At 37.6% G+C, this 19,216-nt stretch overlaps 1 protein-coding gene across 5 annotated transcripts in view; it reads left to right on the top strand.

Annotated features, from left to right (window-relative positions):
• Nucleotides 1–4,737: 4,737 nt before the first annotated feature.
• The window catches only part of VRK1 (VRK serine/threonine kinase 1), a 36,405-nt gene continuing 21,926 nt past the window's right edge, over nt 4,738–19,216 (top strand). The window contains exons 1-6 of one of the 5 annotated variants that reach the window (XM_040068662.2): nt 5,026–5,040; nt 11,367–11,471; nt 12,044–12,202; nt 14,253–14,308; nt 18,483–18,552; nt 18,961–19,048. In XM_040068662.2, the coding sequence (XP_039924596.1) occupies nt 12,049–12,202; nt 14,253–14,308; nt 18,483–18,552; nt 18,961–19,048 (368 nt within the window). In that variant the 5' untranslated portion in view covers nt 5,026–5,040; nt 11,367–11,471; nt 12,044–12,048. Of the gene's footprint in view, nt 5,041–11,366; nt 11,472–11,610; nt 11,714–12,043; nt 12,203–14,252; nt 14,309–18,482; nt 18,553–18,960; nt 19,049–19,216 lie in introns of those variants that run through there. The other 4 variants (XM_040068660.1, XM_040068659.1, XR_005701538.2 and 1 more) reach the window with 4 other exon arrangements.

The raw sequence follows: 19,216 nt of genomic DNA, 5'->3' as shown, positions 1-19,216 counted from the left end.
TAGAAATAAAAATATTACCTAAATGATAAATTTTTAGTGCTCTCTCTCATGAAACTGATGGATAAATGCAGAGATGCAAAATGATTATTTCCTAGATTTAAATAATTCAAGGTGCCACACACTATAATTGACTCAAAACTATGTTCCTTCATGGCTCTGCTGATATCTGCTAACCTTGCTATTTTGCCTGCACATCTCTTCCACAAGTTTTACTGTCCTTTCAAATGTGTCCCTTAGAACTGCAAAATCCATTCCAGGCCAATATTCTTCCCTTGACCCAGATTTTATTCCCTTTTAACAGTGTGTAACCACTGACTTGTCAGAAACCAGGTTACCTATATTTGTTCTATTTTGGGGAGTGAGGAGACATGGTAGAACAACTAACAAGGCTTTTGAATTTATTTGGTGTTTACTGACTGTAATATCTTTGAACAAGTGCTATGTTTTCCTCTGTATCTGGGCAACATTCAATAAACTTTGCTTCTTGGCAAAGTACAGATGGTAAAAAATAATACAAATAAGATGCAATCTAATACAATAAAGTGAAAGATAAACAATATATAAAGCTGGCATATTCATTTATTTTCTGTGAAAAGAATTGAAGAGATTGCTAGAGGAAGTAACAAGTGTATGGTGATTCTTTATTTTTCCCAACACACAATTACATTTTCAAAAAGTGGGCAGAAAGATGCTATTTTTTCTGTTTTCAAGCAAAAGAGTTAATACTGCACTGTTTAAAATCCACTGTAGAAAACATATGACAGCTTGGTGACCTTGGAAGTGATAGTGATGTCTTAAAGCAGTTGGAAATATGAAAACTATAGATAGGGAGTATAAGGCATAGAGCTCTCCCTCTTTGCCCCAAAAGAGGGTTTTAAAAAATATAACTTCATTCTTTCATGTGTTTTTCTAGAACCTAATCACCTTGAGAAATCACTATTTGATCAGTTAGTCCACAGCTAAGTATATGCTCACCTCATTCAAGACATCTACATCCTCTGAGCTACAAAGAATAGCAAACAATAAGTTTATAGAATTCTGGTTTCTTATTTAAATAGCATACAGTCACAACACTACTATTTAGCAGAGGAGTGTTTGGAGGTATGCTAATGACCACAAGAAAATTTCAAACCTCCATAATGTGCTTTAATCACCAGCTGGAGATCAAAAGCCACCATGTGATTTTATACAGCATGGGCAGCTTCCAGAACTGCCTTACATGGAAAGAGATCAATGGTAAAATTGGTAGATACAGCAAAGCTTTGCAATAAAAGCGTTTTATGTATCTTGTTCAAAGTATTCAAGTGCCTTTTAGATCACTGATTGAACCATAGACATTATAAAGTGGAACCTTTTAATACCAAAATAAATTTTCAGAGTAAAATTCCATTACAGGAAAAAGCATTGCACTGCAACAGGACAGATAGTAATTCTTTCACATGTAAGGGGATATATGAAATGTTTGATGATAAACAGAAATTCTCTGCATTGTTACAGTTGGATCCTATGCACTGCTGTTTGTGTGCATGCGAGTGAATCTACAGTGTAGGATATACAGTGCCCCCAGATAAAATGCATTTGTACCTATAAATATCACTCTAGTTGGGATGGGGGAGACACTTCACAGTCAAGACAATTCAGTCATTTAAATAGAGAAAAACCGCCCATGCATATGAGTTTGGACCTTGACCAAAGAAAACATAGAACTCAATAAACATAGGAAACAAGAAAACATGAGCTTTAGAAACTCATGAAAGTCCTTTAATTTGGATTAATTTAATGCACTTCAAACAAGCTCTAGTCTTAGAAGCTTCAACTTATTTAAATTTATTTCCTTTAACAGCTTCAAATCATGTGTCTGTTAGAATCACAAAACTGCCCGAAAAAAAGCAAAACTTCCAATGGATATCACTGTGTAGTTTTTCTTCCACAGTGTTTTCAACAATTCCTCTAATACTTCATTTCCTTTCTGTGGAATTATTGGGTACTCTGTAGAGACTGGATCTCTTCCACCTCATATTCCATTCCTCTCTTTAACAAATTAACTACCCAGGAAACGAATCAAGATGACATTTTAAAAGAGCTGCAAGATTTAAAGAGATTTTTACTGCCTCAGCATCTTAATTTTGGATTTAAAATATTTTGAAAAGTACAATTAATAATGTCTTTTAAATTCATAATATAGAATTAAGTGTCAAGCAAACCAGGACTTCCTTTGAGATTTGTTACAAATTTCCTTTATCTCTTCAACATAAACAAACCTCACTCAGCATCTCTGTGTCTGATTCTTCATTTGTAATAAGGGGTAAATATTTATTTGCTGAAGTGATTATTTATTAAGTCCTGTACGAAGTTCCCCCTAACAAAAACCAACATTGTACCTTCCTTGGTGAGGAAAACTTAGATGACTGCCTTGTCTCACGAGGAACTTTTTAGACAGATGTGTAGTAACTGCACTGAGTAAATAAACAGTCTCATCAAAGGGATTAAGTATTCAAAACAATAGTTTTATGTTCATTGCATTCTGAAGGAATTAATAAACCCAAAATTTAAATTCCCTCCCAAAAATACAAAAATTAATCTAACTTGTAAAGACACCTGGAAAGATTGGCAAAACCAGTTTTGTTCCCATCTACCTTTTAACAGCACTCAGACACAATCGGATATTGTACCGGTCTCCTAAAATGCACACAAGCTCTGAGATTACTGGGTAAATCACTTTAAATTATCTTGAAATGTATAATAATGGACAAACAAGAAAACTCTGGAGTTCCATGCTGAAATTCTCAGAGAATAGTGATTACTCTTAATGTTTAATAAAAGCACATTAGATTAAAAAACCCACAGCCTTAATTTAATTTATATCACCTCTTTCCTCTGAGGAAAATAGTGTGAAATGTGAATGGGAGGACAAAAAGTAAGTTTACAGTAAACACATCTTCCCCTTAGTGTCAGTATATTGCCAGGATAACAAGTGGATATGATGGGATGTATAATTCCTTGTACACCAGAGTAAGTGCATGGTGGCTGCATGGCAACAAAAGGTACTGAATCAAAAGCTTTCTCCTTGGAAAACGATCATACCACTGTTCTTTTTCAGACTGTTTATGAACTCTGACAACAAGGTTTTTAACAAAACCTTTTGTGTTCTAACCATTCATGAGGTTTGCAATTTGAACAAAATAATTCCATGATGATTTTTTGGTACAGAAAACTTAATCTCGACTCCCATCTGTGGTCCTCAAGCCCCAGTTAGGACAGCTGACTGTAGTGCATGTGTGCTTTTTATCAAGTTCTGCAGTTATTTTGGAATTTTAATTATTATTTAATTATTATTATTATTATTATTTGTGGTTTTAATGCATTGTGTGTGGTATGACATGGTCTTTGAGCAATGTATATGCATTTTTCTTCTCATTTTGCAAAGAAGAAAAATAAAGAAGATTACAGAAAGAGAACATGTACTGGAATTATAAGACATTTATTTCTATAACTTTTGGAAGAAAAATGCGAAGAACATAATTTACTTTAGAACTTGTGTACTACATTCTATTAAATTCAAATGTGATTCATATGTAGAAGCAGAATATTTATTAAATGTCTTATTTAATTTTCTCTATCAGCACCTTAAAACAATTTCATGATCACAGTAATTCAATAGTAAAGAGGATGGTACTGCAAGTGAAATGCTGTCATGTCTGGTAGTGTTCTTCCCTTAGTTCAAACAAACTTTTGGTCTTTCCTATGAACAGTAATACCCTAGAACATTTAGAACAGTTCAGATTCTTGAACAGCTCTAGCAGTACCTAGTATTTCAAAAATATATTTACATATATTATAATAATACATATTATTCTTAATGTAGCCCAGGTGGTCAAGGAAATCTATGTAAGTACTGTCATGATGAACAAGCTACAGAATGATAGTTCTTTGTTTGAAGCTATTTAGTACCTCTAAAACTGCAGCATGTGAAAAGGGTGGCCATGAAATCATAATGCCTTTTTAAAGGTTTGAAACACCCAGTAAATGAACAAAATAAAATCACTGTCCTTTTATTTTCCTGCCTCATCCCCCAAATTCCCTGGTATGCCATGTCTTTCATCTTCTGCACCTCTCTCTCACTTCGCAGCTTGGCAGAATCGGGCGCGGATGTGGGGACGCTTGTACCTGACAATGAAAGGAGGAATCACTGTCCCTGGAGGTGTTTGAGGAAAGGCTGGACATGACACTTAGTGCCCTGGTCTAGTTCACCTGGCGGTGTTTGGTCACAGGCTGGATTCGATGATCTTTTCTAACCAAACTGATTCTGTGGTATCAGCTTAACAAAGACCTTCACAAACTTACTAAAGCATAAGAAACCAAGGCTTCTTGTAACTCTCAAAACTTTCCACTGAAAACAGCTGTGAAGCACTAGAACAGGCTGCCCAGGGCAGTGGTGGAGTCACCACCCCTGGAAATGTTCCACACCCATGTGAATGTGGCACTTGAGCACTGTTCCGAGGTGAACAAGGATCTTAAAAGTCTCCTCCAACCCAATCTATTCCATGACTGTAAAAGACGGCAGCTCTTGGCCCATCTAGGGCCGCGGTGCCTGTTGGGAAGTGTAGTCCGTATCGGGCCCTCCTGCGGCCACTTTCTGGGAACTTGGACTACACTTCCCAACAGGCATCGCGGCCAGGGCGGGGCGGAGGCCGAGGGCCGCGCTCGGCGGACCAATGGTCGCGTGCGATGCTGGGAGGTGTCGCCGGGGCGGGCGGGCCGCCTGGGGCCGCGGGCAGTGCGGGAATTTCGGACCGGGAGGAAGGAGCGGCGCCGCGGCCGCTCGCACAGAAGGTACTTGGAGCCAGCGGCTGCCTCTGGGGTGCAGTTGTTTGGATTTTTTTTTTAGGAGGCGAGTTTTGGGGCACTCTTTCGCATCCGCTTCGCCGTGCCGAGCGTCCCTGGGCCTTCTGATGGATTGCGGGCGGTTTCCCCCGCTTCACTCGCGGAGGAGGCCGGTGGTACCGCCGGGGCCGGCCCGTGCCTTGTTCCTTCCCAAGGGTAGGGATGGCGCCTTCCCTTCCCTTTCCCGGCCCAACCCGTGGCCCCGGAGGCATCTCCCTGGGCCTGCAGGGAGGGAGAGAATGGGGGCAGGTGGGGCAGAGCTCCCTGAGTTTCACCCTTGAGGTATGGGAGTGCTCCTTCCCCGCCTTGCCGGGCTGTGGGCTCTAAAGCTGCCTTCGGTGACAGCGGCCTAAGTTGTTTCCCTTCGTGTGGTGTTTTTTTTTTTTTTTTTTTTTTTTTTTTAGCACTAAGGCCAGGTGGAGGACGCTGAGTAAAAGCTGTGCTCTGTGCCACTTTAGAGGTTCGTCACCTTTAGGACTGTCTCGGTGTGGCATCACCTTGGCTGGGAGGCGTTCCCGAGTTTTTCTTTAAATTAAAATTTTTTTTTTTTTTTTTTTTTTTTTTTTTTTTTTTTTTTTAATACAGGCCTACAAATCACAAAAATCTGCAGTTTTAGGATCAGGAAAGGCCTGGTGGGCTAAGCTGGTTTCTGTCATTCGTTGTTGTTTTTCTTCACTTCCTGTTTTTTGCTATTTGACTTCCTTTTTAAAGAATTAAGTAGTCGCAGACAGCGTGTGCTCTGTTGTTCTCTTAATTTTTCAATTTGTACTTAAGCACTCTAAGAACTATAGACTTTTATTAATTTATAGGGAATCCATTTTTATGGCTAAGAAAAATACAAAAGCTGTTGTGAAGCTTCCTGTAACTATTACTGTGACAAAGGGCTCGTGCCTTTATCTGTCCACTGAATTCTTGGGGATAATCTGCAAGTGAGGTAGGATTCCTGGTGAACTTCAGTGCTGATAATTTTTATCCAGTGTGCTAAATGATCAAAAAGCCTTTAAGTGTCTCACGTGTATTAGGTATTTGCAGTTGGTAAAGAGATGAAGTGATTTGGTACCTTACAATACTCACTGGTTTTTATTGCAATAACTGAGTGGTGGTTAAGATTTTCAGAAGAACCTTAAATAACCTTAAAAGAAACTTTAAAAAGATAATGTATTCTTGAGAGAGCAATTTAAAATTAGTAACACAGTAATTCTGCTTGTAAATGGCTGTTTCCTACCTCTGAACCAGCTGCCATCTGAAATATTAAGTCATCTTGGTTTGTTTAGCAAAAAAAGGGAAAAAAGTAATTTCCTTAGTCCACTCTGGTGCTGTTGTGATTACATATTTCTCAGTAATTGTGGTTCACCAATGGCATTTATTCATTTTGTCTAAAAGGATTTGTTTTTTATTTACTTATTGGGAGAGAACCTTAGTGCCTCTTCTTCCATAAGTGCCATTAACTGTCTGGTATCTTAATCAGGAGGAACTTAGATTGGAGAGGTTTTCATAGAAAATGATCAACCAGTCACAGAATGTCCAATTTATGCAAGAAAGCTTTTGTTCTACCTTACTCGGTGTGACAGGTCACTGACACATCAGTTATTTTTTGTGTGGTCCCTCCATGAAACAGCTCTAGAGTTTTCAGGAATCTTTAAGTGTCATGTTCTTTCCTCCCTACACCCTGAGTCAAAATTTAGTTTTGTTTTTTCTTTGTCTTATTTTTTTTTTTTCAGGCAGATGTGGATTTCTTGCTTTGACTAATGAAGAGTTTTAATTATATATGGATTTCAGGTCTTGCTGAAACTAGCTGCTCATGTAGGAGTGCAGGTCACCAGCATGCCTTCTCTGGGTTAACAATGAAAATATGTCCTGCTAAGATAAACAACTGTAAAAATTACAATCTCCAGAGAATAAAAGAGGAAGATCAGGAAGCAACCAGTTTGACTTGACACACAACAGAAATTCCTTCAAAATAAATTTGTTTTGTATTCATTTCAGAGTTTTGTAGATAATGAATGGCAGCAAGAATTGACAAGTGGCTATTCATATTTATTCTAAGAGTTCAAGTATCGCTTAAGTAGCAACCATAGCAGACAACATTTGTAAAGATAACACCACTGATATGCAGACAATTTTGCATCAACAGTGCTATCTCAAGTACAGTGTATTCTGTTTCTTCCAAGATGTTTTATTAGGTAGAAGCCTTTGTCATACTAAGAGGCGTCTGGAGAGAGTTTAGACAAATAGACTTCTGTTATTCATGCTTCTTAATAGGAAAATCTTTGTTTTGAGCACACTGTAGCGACATAAAATGCTGCTGTTTGCAGTCATGCACCTTGAAAATTGTTCTTGTCAGGCACCTTAGCTAAGTAGGGTCAGGTCTGACACTTGAATGATAGTACAGTACTTGACATCCATGGCACTCTTTCCAAGGACTTTAGCGTGATTGCAGGAACTAATGAATTAAACTTCACAATACCTGTGGTTAGAAAATATTTCCTTTTGTTGACGGGAAGAAGTATTGAGATGAAAGTTTAAGGCTTCTTTTTTTTTTTTTTCTTCTTTTTGGAGAGGTGGTGGTGGTGAATTTTTAAAGATGATTTTAGGGAGAGGTAGATGGTGTTATTCCAGTTGTGCAATGACAGCTCTATGTCATGTTTGCTGGTGCATAAGTTTCCTGACAGACCCCTTGTGTTTACTGTGTTAGGAGTTGAAAAGCACATAGAATGATAGAATTTGCACTAATTTTGATTATCTTTTTTTCATTTTTTTTATCTTTCTTTTTCTAGTTCTTTCTTTTCACACAGAAAATTTCTGCTGTGTCCAGGTGCCTTTGGTTTTAATCAGTAGAAGATACTTGAATGGATTTACCCAAATAAATGTGAAAGCATGTGCAGCCATTGCTTAAATATTTCCTTGGGTGACAGCATTTTTGCAAGAGAGTGAGTGCTTAGTTTTGTGCATGCTGCCCATTGCAAGTGATCAGTGTTTGGCACCTATGGCCTACTGATAGTTTGACCAACTTGTAAGTAGGCACGGTGCCATGTTAACAGATGGGTGTGAATACAGCCAGCCAAGAAACCATGTATGTGTATCTAGTGTATTTGTTAAGGGCAGGGTTCCCAGCTGGGGACGTTCAAACTTATGTCCATTTTGAATTTTTGCTTTTATGGATAAAGGGAAGTTGTCGTTAACAATTTTTTTTTTAAATAAATACCTTCAGGCATACAATTATTGACCATGTTAAACAAAATAAGTGGGGGTGTGGAAGAAGAGGGAAGCACCAGCTCTTCCTTTGATACTGTTGAGGAGCTATTTTAAGTAAATTTAATTCCTTTTTAAGCAACGCTGCTATCAAGAGTCTCACTGTGAATGTCAAAGATGTGGAGTCTATCAATGGGTCTGTTTCACAGGCTTGCTAGCCTTATTGTAAGAGAGGCTACAAATTTTTCTTTTATGGGCAACAATCTGTCCAGCATTCAAGTACCTAAGTGTGTCTGTCCAAGTCTTGCCCTAATTATTTGTAATAACTCAGAGATCAAGGGGGTACAGTCCTTCAAGCCTTCTGCATGGTTCTTATAATGACAATAAGTTATTTCTTAGCTTGATATCACGTATGCTTATTTTGGATATGTTTTGGTATCCTTTAGATGACAGTGTGTGTGATCTTGTCCCACATCTGAGTCATTGGGCAGTGCTGTTGATTTTTGTACTTTCTTGCCTTATCTGAGTCAGCTTTGGGGCTCCAGAATTCTGGTTTATTTCATTAGCACTTCTAATTTCAGTCTGCCCTTTATTTTAGTCCATTTTCTGATTTAGATGTCGTGTGAAGCTGCTTAAAGGTCTGCAGTGATCTTTCTGGCCTGCTCTTGTAAGTGATATAAACTTAGCCTTTTCTACTGCTCTGTTCCTTCTGACACTTTGACACCATTGCTTTCTCATTGGTATGGTCTTATCTGAGCTGGCTGGAATTGTCTTTGGTGCTTGAAAGTCTCATTTTTCTCCTGTAGAAAATCTGGAGGAAGGATCTTCCTCAAAGACAGTAGGCTATGTATCACCTTGAAGATTAAAAAAAAGAAAAAAGAAAGAAAAAAGGATGTAGAGAGGAGTTTTTTGAAAACACTGTGGATAATGATGTGGATAAAGCTAGTCTTAAAATTTATGTGTAAGATGTGTCTTGATAGTAGGGAAGGATGTTAGTGTACAGAAGTGGAAATATGGAAAAGTAATGCAGAATTAAAACATCCTGTTTTGTGATAATGAGGAAGCTCGTGCAATATAGGTATTGATAAATGCCAATATCTTCCTGTGATGTGAGTATTTCATAAAAGTTTTGATGAAGTTACTCATTTAGACATATAAGTAGTATATTCAGCAGGTATTCAGATGTGGTTCCGTGACACAAAGATACTTCTCAAATTAACAAGGACCCTAAAGAAGAAAAACTTTGGCCTAGAATGATGCACCTTCTTTTCTGTATATATGCATATATTGAGTGTAGTGTCTGGAGACTGTTTACTGCCAGAGTGCATTATTCTCTGACTAGATTCTTTTAGATGTTCAGTGTATAAAGGATCTAATATTTAAAATCAAATTTACTTCTTTGAAGATAGTTGATGCTATGTGAGATTTCTGATTTAGGAGAGTGATGTAAAACTGAAAACAATACAATTGTAAGTTACACTTGGCAAAATGCAGCAATTGCAACACACAGTTCAGTCTTGGTACTGATATGATTCTCATTACTGGTCTCTGTAGTATGTTCACTGTCACGATGCTGGTGTCCCCAGCCACTGGGAAGGAATATCTGGATTGCAACCAACCCAAGCCCATTGTTCTCTTCAAAGTTATTTTACTAGTTATTAGTTTTTGCATGTTTGTGTTGGACTCAGCCTCCTATTCACTGCCCCCAAGCTGGCCTGGCTAATCTGGGGAGACATTTACACCTCCATTTCATCCAGTTAGCAATTCTGAGCTCTACTCAAGTGCCATTTAGCTGTTTTCCTAAAACAAAGGCCCCCCACTGGCACCCTTTGTGTTGAGCTCCTGTCAGTTCCTTTGTGTTATTGCCAGAGCTCCTAGGGCACATCACCATTCTCCATCTCCAGTAAGTGTTTTATCCACTGTTGGGCTTTATTCTGTCTCTTTCCACTTAGAGGAGTTTGGTCAATCACAGCTATATACTTGAGCATTAGTGGACAGAACAGTATTTTCAGGCAACTTGACAATTATTCTTGCCTTTAATAAGTAGAGAAGTGGCATCTCTCTTCAGATGCTAGTTGGGTGACAGACATCATTTGAGGAAGAAAATTTATTGCAGATACCCAGTCAGAAAAATTTTCTAGGAGGGGGAGTGCTTTTGGAACAGTTTTTGCAGTTTTGCAGTTTTCTGTTTGGGAAATTAAAGGAAATCCTAGAGGAACATTAGAAATGAAGAGGAAAACTGCTGCTAAATAACTGGGTTTGGCTTAGGGTTGTTGCATTGAGTAGCTAGACAAATAGGAAGAAGTTATTTTGCTATCCAGAAACTTCCTGAATTGTGCATTAATATTGCTTCCTGCTTCCAGCAAAATAATAAAATCCCACCAGTGAGAATGGTATCTTTTAGAAAATAAATGTGACTTGTTTATATGACATTTATCTTCATAAGGTAGAGGGAAAGATCAGTTTTTTGTAAAACAATTTATGAAGGCTTTTCACGTAAAGAGACCTAGTGCAGTCTTTGCTGTGTCATGACTCCATATTCAGTAATTTCTTCTAGTGCAGCAAAGTCTGACTCTACTAAAATCTCAAAAGATTTACTTGCTCAAAATGAGGCCTTCTGCCAAGAAGGACTTGGAGGTGGTGGTGGATGAGAAGCTGTACATGAGCCATCGAGCAGTTCAGAAAACCAGTTGTGTCCTGGGCTGCATCCAAAGCAATGTGGGCAGCAGGGCAAGGGAGGGGACTGTGCCTGTTTGCTCTGGTGAGATCCACCTGGAGCACTGCATCCTGCTCTGGCCTTCTCAGCACAGGAAGGACAGGGGTCTGTTGGAGCCAGTCCAGAGGAGGAACACAAAGATGATTAGATGGATTCAACACTTTGATTATGAGATGCTGAGAGAATTGGGATTATTCACCCAGAGGAGAGAAGTCTCCAGGAAGACATTTTTGCAGCCTTTCAGTGCTTCCAGGGCACCTGTAAGAAAGATGGGGACAAACTTTTTAGCAGGGCTTGTCGTGGTGGGACAAGGGGTAATTGTTTTCAGCTGAAAAAAGGTAGGTTTAGAATAGACAGAAGTTGGAATTTTTTACAGAGAGGCTGGTGAAACAGTAGAACAGGTCGCCCAGGGAGGTGGTGGATGCCCCATACCTGGAAACATTCAAAGTCAGATTGGATGGGGCTCTGAGCAACTTCATCTGATTGAAGATGCCCCTACTCATTGCAGAAGGACTAGAAGACATTGAAAAGGTCCTTTGCAAATCACACCCCATTCTATGATTTTATTCTGCAGAGGCATATTCCAGTGGGCTCTTATGTTATTGCTGGGAATATTGATTACCTGAAACCTGGGGTTGTGAGAAGGCAACAGTAATACTTTCACACTTGGGATCTCAAAGTAGGTAGTCATGTATTAGTTTTTGTGATGACCTACTCACTGCTGTAAAAAATAATCAGACTTTATTTTTTTTTTTCTTGAAGTTATATAGGAGAAAAAAATGATTAACTGATTGACTTTTTTTTTTTTTTTTTTACAGCTAAGAGGAATTCCCATATTACTATTGAAGACTTGCAGTTTTTCAATATGCAAGTTTAACTCTAGGAAAACGAATGAGCTTTATTTCATAAGTTTACTTTTTTGTAAGTTTAGACCTGTGATTGGTTGTGATTGATTGAATGTGATAGATTCTGAGATTTTTTTAGCATGTATTATACAATTGTAATAGGTTTCTCTTGTGAAGATTTTTGCTGTCGAATTTTTTGTGATGCCTAGAAGAATTAGTTGTTTCTCGCTTAATTTATGTCAATGAAACTGCTTACTACATTTCTTTTCGAGTATCTTTGAAGTAACAAATTATGACTTAACCCATTCTTTTTTATGTTTCTAACAGATTTCTATGTAAAATAAGTCGTACCAACATGTAAAACTTTTTTTTTTTGATTATTTTTCCTTCCCTTCACTTTCTCTAGGGAAAATGCCAAATAAGAAAACGGCTGGAAAAAGAGCCCCTGCAAAAAGAAAACTTGCTGAAGTGTTTGGTCTGGGGGAGGTTCTAGCAGATACATCAAGAAAAGAATGGAAATTAGGTGTCCCTATAGGGCAGGGAGGCTTTGGGCGTCTATACCTTGGTAAGTGTAGCTGTCTTTGATAATTCTTTAAAATGGAGAGTAGATGTTTATCCCTATGCAAAACAATGAAAAATTGACCTTAAGTTAGAAATATGAAGTGTCTTCACATGATCTTTTTTACTAAAACCTTAGTTTGGGTCATGGTGTTGGAAAAAGACAGAAATAGACAAATGTTCATTTTAAGCATTAGTTTTATGAGTTTCCAGTGGTAGTTCATTCTTTTTAAAAATCAAAATTTTTATTTAAAAAAGTTTGAATTTTGGTCTGGCTGAAAGACTGGATTTTTCATGACTGTCTTTATGATGATGAATGATGTCTTTATAATGATGAATTCTGAACTGAAACTCGGTGTCTTATCTGGAGGCTACTCCAGATAAGATGCAGAGGTCAGCCAGTACTTGGACTGGTTTTGACTTTGGTATAACTTTTATTTTTTGTTGCCCTGTGAACTTTTGGCATGCCATATACTTTTTTTAATGTAACCAATGCCAAAAACAAAACAAAGTGTTGAACTTTACTGTTTAAAGCCTCAGTTCAGGTCTTGATTTGCAATTCTGTTACAAGGAAAACTCAAAGTGAAATAGTGTTCCATCCTTAGTATCTCTTTTGCTTGGACAGATGAACAGATTAGAGAGGTCTTGAGACTTCTTTGCTTCATTGCCCCTAGTCATTTTTCAAGCAATTCTGAAGGGATGGAAGTTAATGTGATCATTATAATATGGTCTTCCTCATTTTGGGGAAAAGGTTGTGCTGTATTCATACTGAGTTGGAAAACAGGAAAAAAAATCTGTCTTGTTTTTAAAGTGAACAGACTGCAGCATAAGTGGGTTAAGGAGAAAAACAGGACCAGTGGGTGGCTTTTTGCCAAAGAAGCTTTCAGCTTCTTACTCAGCCTCACTCAATGAGCTACTAAATTTACTGGAGTTCCAACTCACTCGAATTCCTGCTTTGTTCAAGTCAAAGCTTGGTCTCTGCTTCCCCATCATTTGCACAAAGCTGTGACCCTGATTCTTCTTGTACTTTGTACTTGCCTCACTTGATGTTCTTAATATCTGTATCTTCTGTCACAAATACCAACAACTTAGTAGCAACAGAAGGTCACATTTGGATATGTGACATGGCAACATGGAATTTTGTAGAAATAGCTTCCTCCTGCTGCTGAGGACTCCAGGAGGGTGTAGATAAATATAGATGAGAGATCTCTGAAGTTGGGTTTTAGAAGATGAGGTTTATTGTAAGGGATGTGGAGGCCTTGCTCTGAGCTGCCAGGCTGCAGCTCGTGGCAAGGCCTAGGAAAGTGGGGGAAGGGAGAAGTAGGGAGAGGAAATTCCAAGAAAGGAAAGTCCTCGGGGAAGGGTGCGAGCAAAAAGAGACCGTCCAGCCCCCCTGGGACCCCTTATCAGGGGTCTTCAAGGTGGGCTGGAACAGGACTTGGGCCAATGGGGTTACAGATACCTGATACTTCAGGGGAGGGTTACAGGTGTGGGATGAACCATACATTGAGGGGTGAGACAGAACATTCCATTTGACCTCTGGGTCTGGCTGCAGGTAACTTTCAGATGGTCACATAACTGTTTTCCCAGAGATCCAGTATCTAATACATCTCAAACATCAAAACTTACTTTCAATTCTATCTCACTTACAGGTTTCACATTCTCAGAATCTAAGCAATCATATTTATAGGGCTTTCTGGCTTCATCCTCCCCAACAGAATTTATTTTTCTTCTTTATTTCCAGAAATGTGTATGTTTAGAATAATCCTAGAAAGCGAGACTATTGAATAGGAAAGAGTTACTGGATAAAAGAAAAAGAACGCCTTTTTAGTAAACTGCCTGTACTCCTCAAACAGAAGGCAGAATGCAAGAATGCAATACCTGTATACAGTAGCCTTCACTTATAGTGTGATTTTCTTAACAAAGGCTAAGGTACTGGTCTATGTTTGTGTCAGCACCTAGTTATTTTGTTGTATGTTTGTCCATCCTGCATAACAAGTGAGTTTATGCTGTGTGACAGTTTTGTCTCCTACTAATAAAAGCTTTCTTTTTAACAGCTGATGTTAATTCTTCAAAGTCGGTTGGCAGTGATGCCCCTTATGTTGCAAAAGTGGTAAGAGAGCATTTGAACCTTTGAACAACTTGAAAACATTTGTTCTAGAATAAAATGTGTAATTTAAACCATCTTCTGAAAATAATGCAATTGCAAAGTGCTGTTTAAAATAAAAGTGTGGGGATGCAGAATAATGCTGCTGAGAATTGGGACTCCTGTGTATGAGAAGCGTCATAGTGAAGCATCATAGTGGAACGTCAGTGGAGTTGAAAAAGATCCATGAAATGAATCAGATTCAGTTTCATTTGCTTCCTATAAACAGCACAGATAAGACCAAATGAGTGAAAACTGTCTAGCTTTTGGAGAATTTCTGTGATTCAGCAGTGAGTCTGTGAACTGTTGCTCACCATTGGATGTTGATAAACTGACAGATAACTCGTGACTAGAAACAGCAAAACCTTAATTCTGGAGGTCTCCACAAAGATCTTTAAATGTTTTTTCATAAACTACATACATCTTCTAATTTCTATTGAACTAAAATAACATTGACCTAGTTCTTTTAACCTAATGATTAGAGAGAAGAAGCATTGTTGATAGCTCATTTTTAGCCCACTGTAGGAAATCACCAAATTTTTCTTATTACTCTAAAATTTTCTTACAGTTTTAGTCTAAAAAAAAAGTTATTTACTTAGATTTGGCTATTTTTCTTCCTAAGGTTTAAAGTATTTTTTCTTAATTTTGCCAGAGTATTTTGTATTGATCTGGTAAGATCTTACAAAGTCTTAGTAAAAAAACAGGCAATATGGGAATAGTCATAGTAGAGCCAGACCCTTCATTTTCTTGGTGGCGCTTCTGTTCCCGCAGTAAAAGTAAATACCAGAAAACTGTACAAGAACTTTACAGTGTAAAAGATTAGTTTTTCAGTGCAGTTCAGAACTGCACTTTTTAAACATTTTATTTATTAAACTATATGATGATACTAAAATACCTTGCTGCAGTAGCCGATCACTTTGTGTATATGTTAGTGCTTTTAACATTTGTTCCTGAAACTATAAGGTTAGGTTAAATTAGAGTAAAATACATTTTGATTAGTATGTGCCTTTAATCTTGGTATTTACATCTGCTGACTAAAGGGAAATTCTAGAATACTGGTTTTGATACTGTTCAGACACCCCAAGGTATAGTTCGTGATGACCCTCCCTCCGAAATGTTGTCCTTTGCTGAAAAAAGCAGTGCTTGCTAAGCAAATGTCAGACTGCCACACTTTCAGCATCAACCTGCTGCTGCTGTCTTAGGTGTTTGTGGGCAGGAATTCCAGACAGACCAGGAGCCCCAGCCCGCAGTTGTGTGGTTGCAACCTGTGTTATTGTGTTCAGCTTGTCCTCTTGAGGGTCGGGGTGTGGTGTCTGTTTCAGAGGCAGGTAACAGCAGTGGCTTCTAATTACTGGCTTCTGCTGAGTTTGGACTGATCAGGAAGCAGAGAACCATTTAACTTTCATGGAAGAGTCTGGTTTGTCTTGCTGGGAAAACCATCAGATATGCATTACTTTATGCTGCGTGTAGTTGCTATTGCCCTCTTTTCCTGAGTTTGAAACATGGCCATCTTCTCCTCTCCATCTGGGCTCTTAATATAAGAGTTGCCCCAACTTTTGGGTTGCTCCTATGCTAGATTCATTTTGTTGCAGCATTTTGTAAATACCTCCATTGCTAATATCCCAGATGACTATTCACTTTTAATTTGTCTTTTATAATTTTGTCTTTATGGCAATAAAGAATAGCCCCAGACTTTGTACTAGCCTCACAAATGACCCATAACATATTATGCCTCTACAGTCTGGTATAACACAACTGTGGATAAGAGCCCATTTTCTAATGCCTGGGTGGATTCTAGTTTTTCCATCAGCTGAAGCAAAGTGGTTAACAGCTTTGAACAATTATTAGTGTTTAACAAAATATGTGCTTCTATAATAATGTTCTTCAAATTAAGCTATTAAAGCAGGATGGAAATTGGCTTAGTCTTTGACATATCCTCATAGTATTGATGTCTGAGCAGTCTGAAATGAATCACAGTTTTTATTAAAAAAAGAAATGCCTTTTAACATGCGGACCTTTCAGATGTCATTGTTCAGGAGTGGATGCAGGGTTTAATTACACTTCAGTGCATTGCTGACTGAAAAAGATCAGAATTCTTAAAACACTACTTGAAGTTTGGGTTTTGACATGTACTCTATAGTTTTTCATTATGTTATCCTCTTGAATAAGACTTTAATTTCATTTTTATGAGTCATGTATTTAGAATGACCCTGAGCGTAAAGCTGTAGAAATTTATGCTTGCACTCCTTCTGGGCTGTTATGGCAGATATTGGATGGTGTATAAGCTTTTTTAACATCGTGTATGCATTTATTTATCTGTAGGTAGAATTAATGGTATTGTGGGAAAACACCTTCATAGTCAACATAAAGATCTGGTTTATGGTTAAATCGTTTATCCATTCTCCAAGAATGAAAAGACAGCAGATTTTTCTTTCTGACCAGAAGAAGATACACATTTTCTGCATTGAGGCATAAATTTTTGTGGAATGATTTATGGATAAATGCTGTAAGAATTTTTAACATCTACTTTTTTTTCCCCTGAATTTTAGTCAGAAAACAACATTGTTCAAATCTATGTGAATTAAATTAAAATTATATATGAGAATTCATATTCTAATAAGTTAGGGTATTAATAGATAATGCTACACGGGATCAAATGAATAGGTCAAGTAATGTGTGTTTGAGGTAACTGCAATATAAGAATTAATCTATTTAACCCTTCTCCTCTGCTTATATAATCTCTGTATTGCTAATTTGTTGTCCATTGTGGATAAATAAACTAACTGTGAAAGTAAATGTGCAGGTACCAAAGTCGGTGTGTGTCGATCAGTTGGTCTGTCTTAGGTTTTGGTTCATTTTTCTGGTTCCTCCTCACTAGTAGAGGCCAGAAAGCTGTCTTGGCTCTGTTGTTTATCAGGGCAGTGCTGCTGGAGGAAGCGAGGTGGAGGCAGGCAGTAGCTTTGTAATCAAGTGTCCAGGCCTAGGAGCGGTGCCCAGGCTGGGGGTATCTGCCCCTGGCACATCCTGTGTTCCAGCCGAGCCCGCGCAGCAGCGCCCGCGCTCAGGGGCGCTTTGAGCTCTGCATTGCTCCAGTGAGGTTGGGCAGCAGTGAGCCTCTCTTAGCTCAGTGCTTCACTCTGGCCTGTAGCAATCTGCTGGATCACTACATCTGCATTTGAAAGTTAAAATTAAACCCGGTAAAACAGTTTAAGATTGATGTGTATCTAATGCCATGCAATTGTATTATTCTTGAGTTTCTTTGCCAGTAATTGCATATGTTTTTTTGTAAGTGTAGGATATTCCAAAACAGGTATTTTCACAGAGATAGAATGAATTTGGATATGTATGAGTAACTAGACAAAAATACATTGCTTAAGCTCATCTCAAAATCAATTACTCAAAATTTACAAGAATTAAGATCATATTTTCTTTTTTTATTTTCTTTTTTTTTTTCTTTACTAAGGTCTGGAAATGCAGAATCAAGACACTTGCCTGCCTGGTGTTCTTAAAATATTTCAAATCTTTTCATAGGAATTTCTCTCTTGAAATTGTAATATATGGTTCCCATAGATTTGCCCCTTGAAAATGGAACTAAAATGTATTAAATACAAGGTAGACTCTGAAATTGAAATAAGTGTAGTTCCTAATTTTGGGAAATTTTAAAATCTTCTGTTATTTTTATCTTGGTCAACTAATGTATGAAGGGAACAAAATGCCTTATGTTCAATAAGAATTTAACTTTTGTTAAGATTTTTTTCATTGAATCATTTCAGGTGTTATTTTAAAATCACTAAAGGCTATTACAACTAATGCAATCCAGTTGTAATCTGGAGAATCTGAGATAATGTTGTTTAATGTTCTCGGCTAAACTTCTGCCATGAATTGTTAATATTTCTATACATTTCAGTTAATTTCTTATTTTTTAGTCTTTTGCTGTTTTGATACCCTTAATGTCAAGCCATTTATAATAAAATAGTTTTTAGAGCTAAGTTTCTATTATAATACAAAGATATTCTATTAAGTTCGTCAGCATCAGGTAGAGCATTTGAGGGAGAATATATTTTTATAGGGCGAATGTTTCAGCTTTTAATAATTATTAGGCATTAACACAATTTTTAATGAATTTTAAATTGTCTTAAAGGAACCCAGCCAGAATGGACCTCTTTTTACTGAGTTAAAGTTCTACATGCGAGCTGCTAAGCCAGATGAAAGTAAGCAGTCTATTAAAATGTTTTTAATGAGCTACAAGCATTTATGAAAATAGTCCCTGTAGAAGTAAAATAAGATTGAACTTATCAAGTGGAACCTGAATCTCTTCAGGTAGTTTTCAAAATTATTTTTAAATTATTGAAATTGAATTCAGATATATAGTAAACTAGAGGGTTTCGGTAAGAAGTGCTTTGTAGTTCTGTTGGTAGTATTACCTAAATTTAAACTTTAGTTGCATCTCTGTCCCTACAATGGATTTGTCGTTAACTATCCTGTATACTTTGCATATGCATATCCGTGAAATAAGCAGCTCACAGGTACACAGAAACTGTAAGCGATGTGACTACTCCTTTTTTGTGTAAGTCTCTACTCATGCAAATTCATGAACTTAGCTTTATTTGTATTTTCAGTTCAGAAGTGGACTAAGTCGCATAAACTGAAATATTTAGGTGTACCAAGATATTGGGGTTCTGGCTTGCATGAAAGAAATGGAAACAGGTGAATATATCTTTTGTTGACATATATTGGAATTTATTTCATCTATAACCATTATCTCTTAGCCTAAGTTTATAAGGTGTGTTTTCTGCTTATCCTCATGTTGTTCACTTCTGCTGCAAATTTTCATGTGCATGGCAAGGGTGTGTGTTTAGGGACTATATAAATAGA

The sequence above is a fragment of the Hirundo rustica genome, chromosome 6, assembly GCF_015227805.2.
Source record: "Hirundo rustica isolate bHirRus1 chromosome 6, bHirRus1.pri.v3, whole genome shotgun sequence".
Lineage (NCBI taxonomy): Eukaryota > Metazoa > Chordata > Aves > Passeriformes > Hirundinidae > Hirundo > Hirundo rustica.
This window is presented reverse-complemented; position numbering and strand designations above follow the sequence as displayed.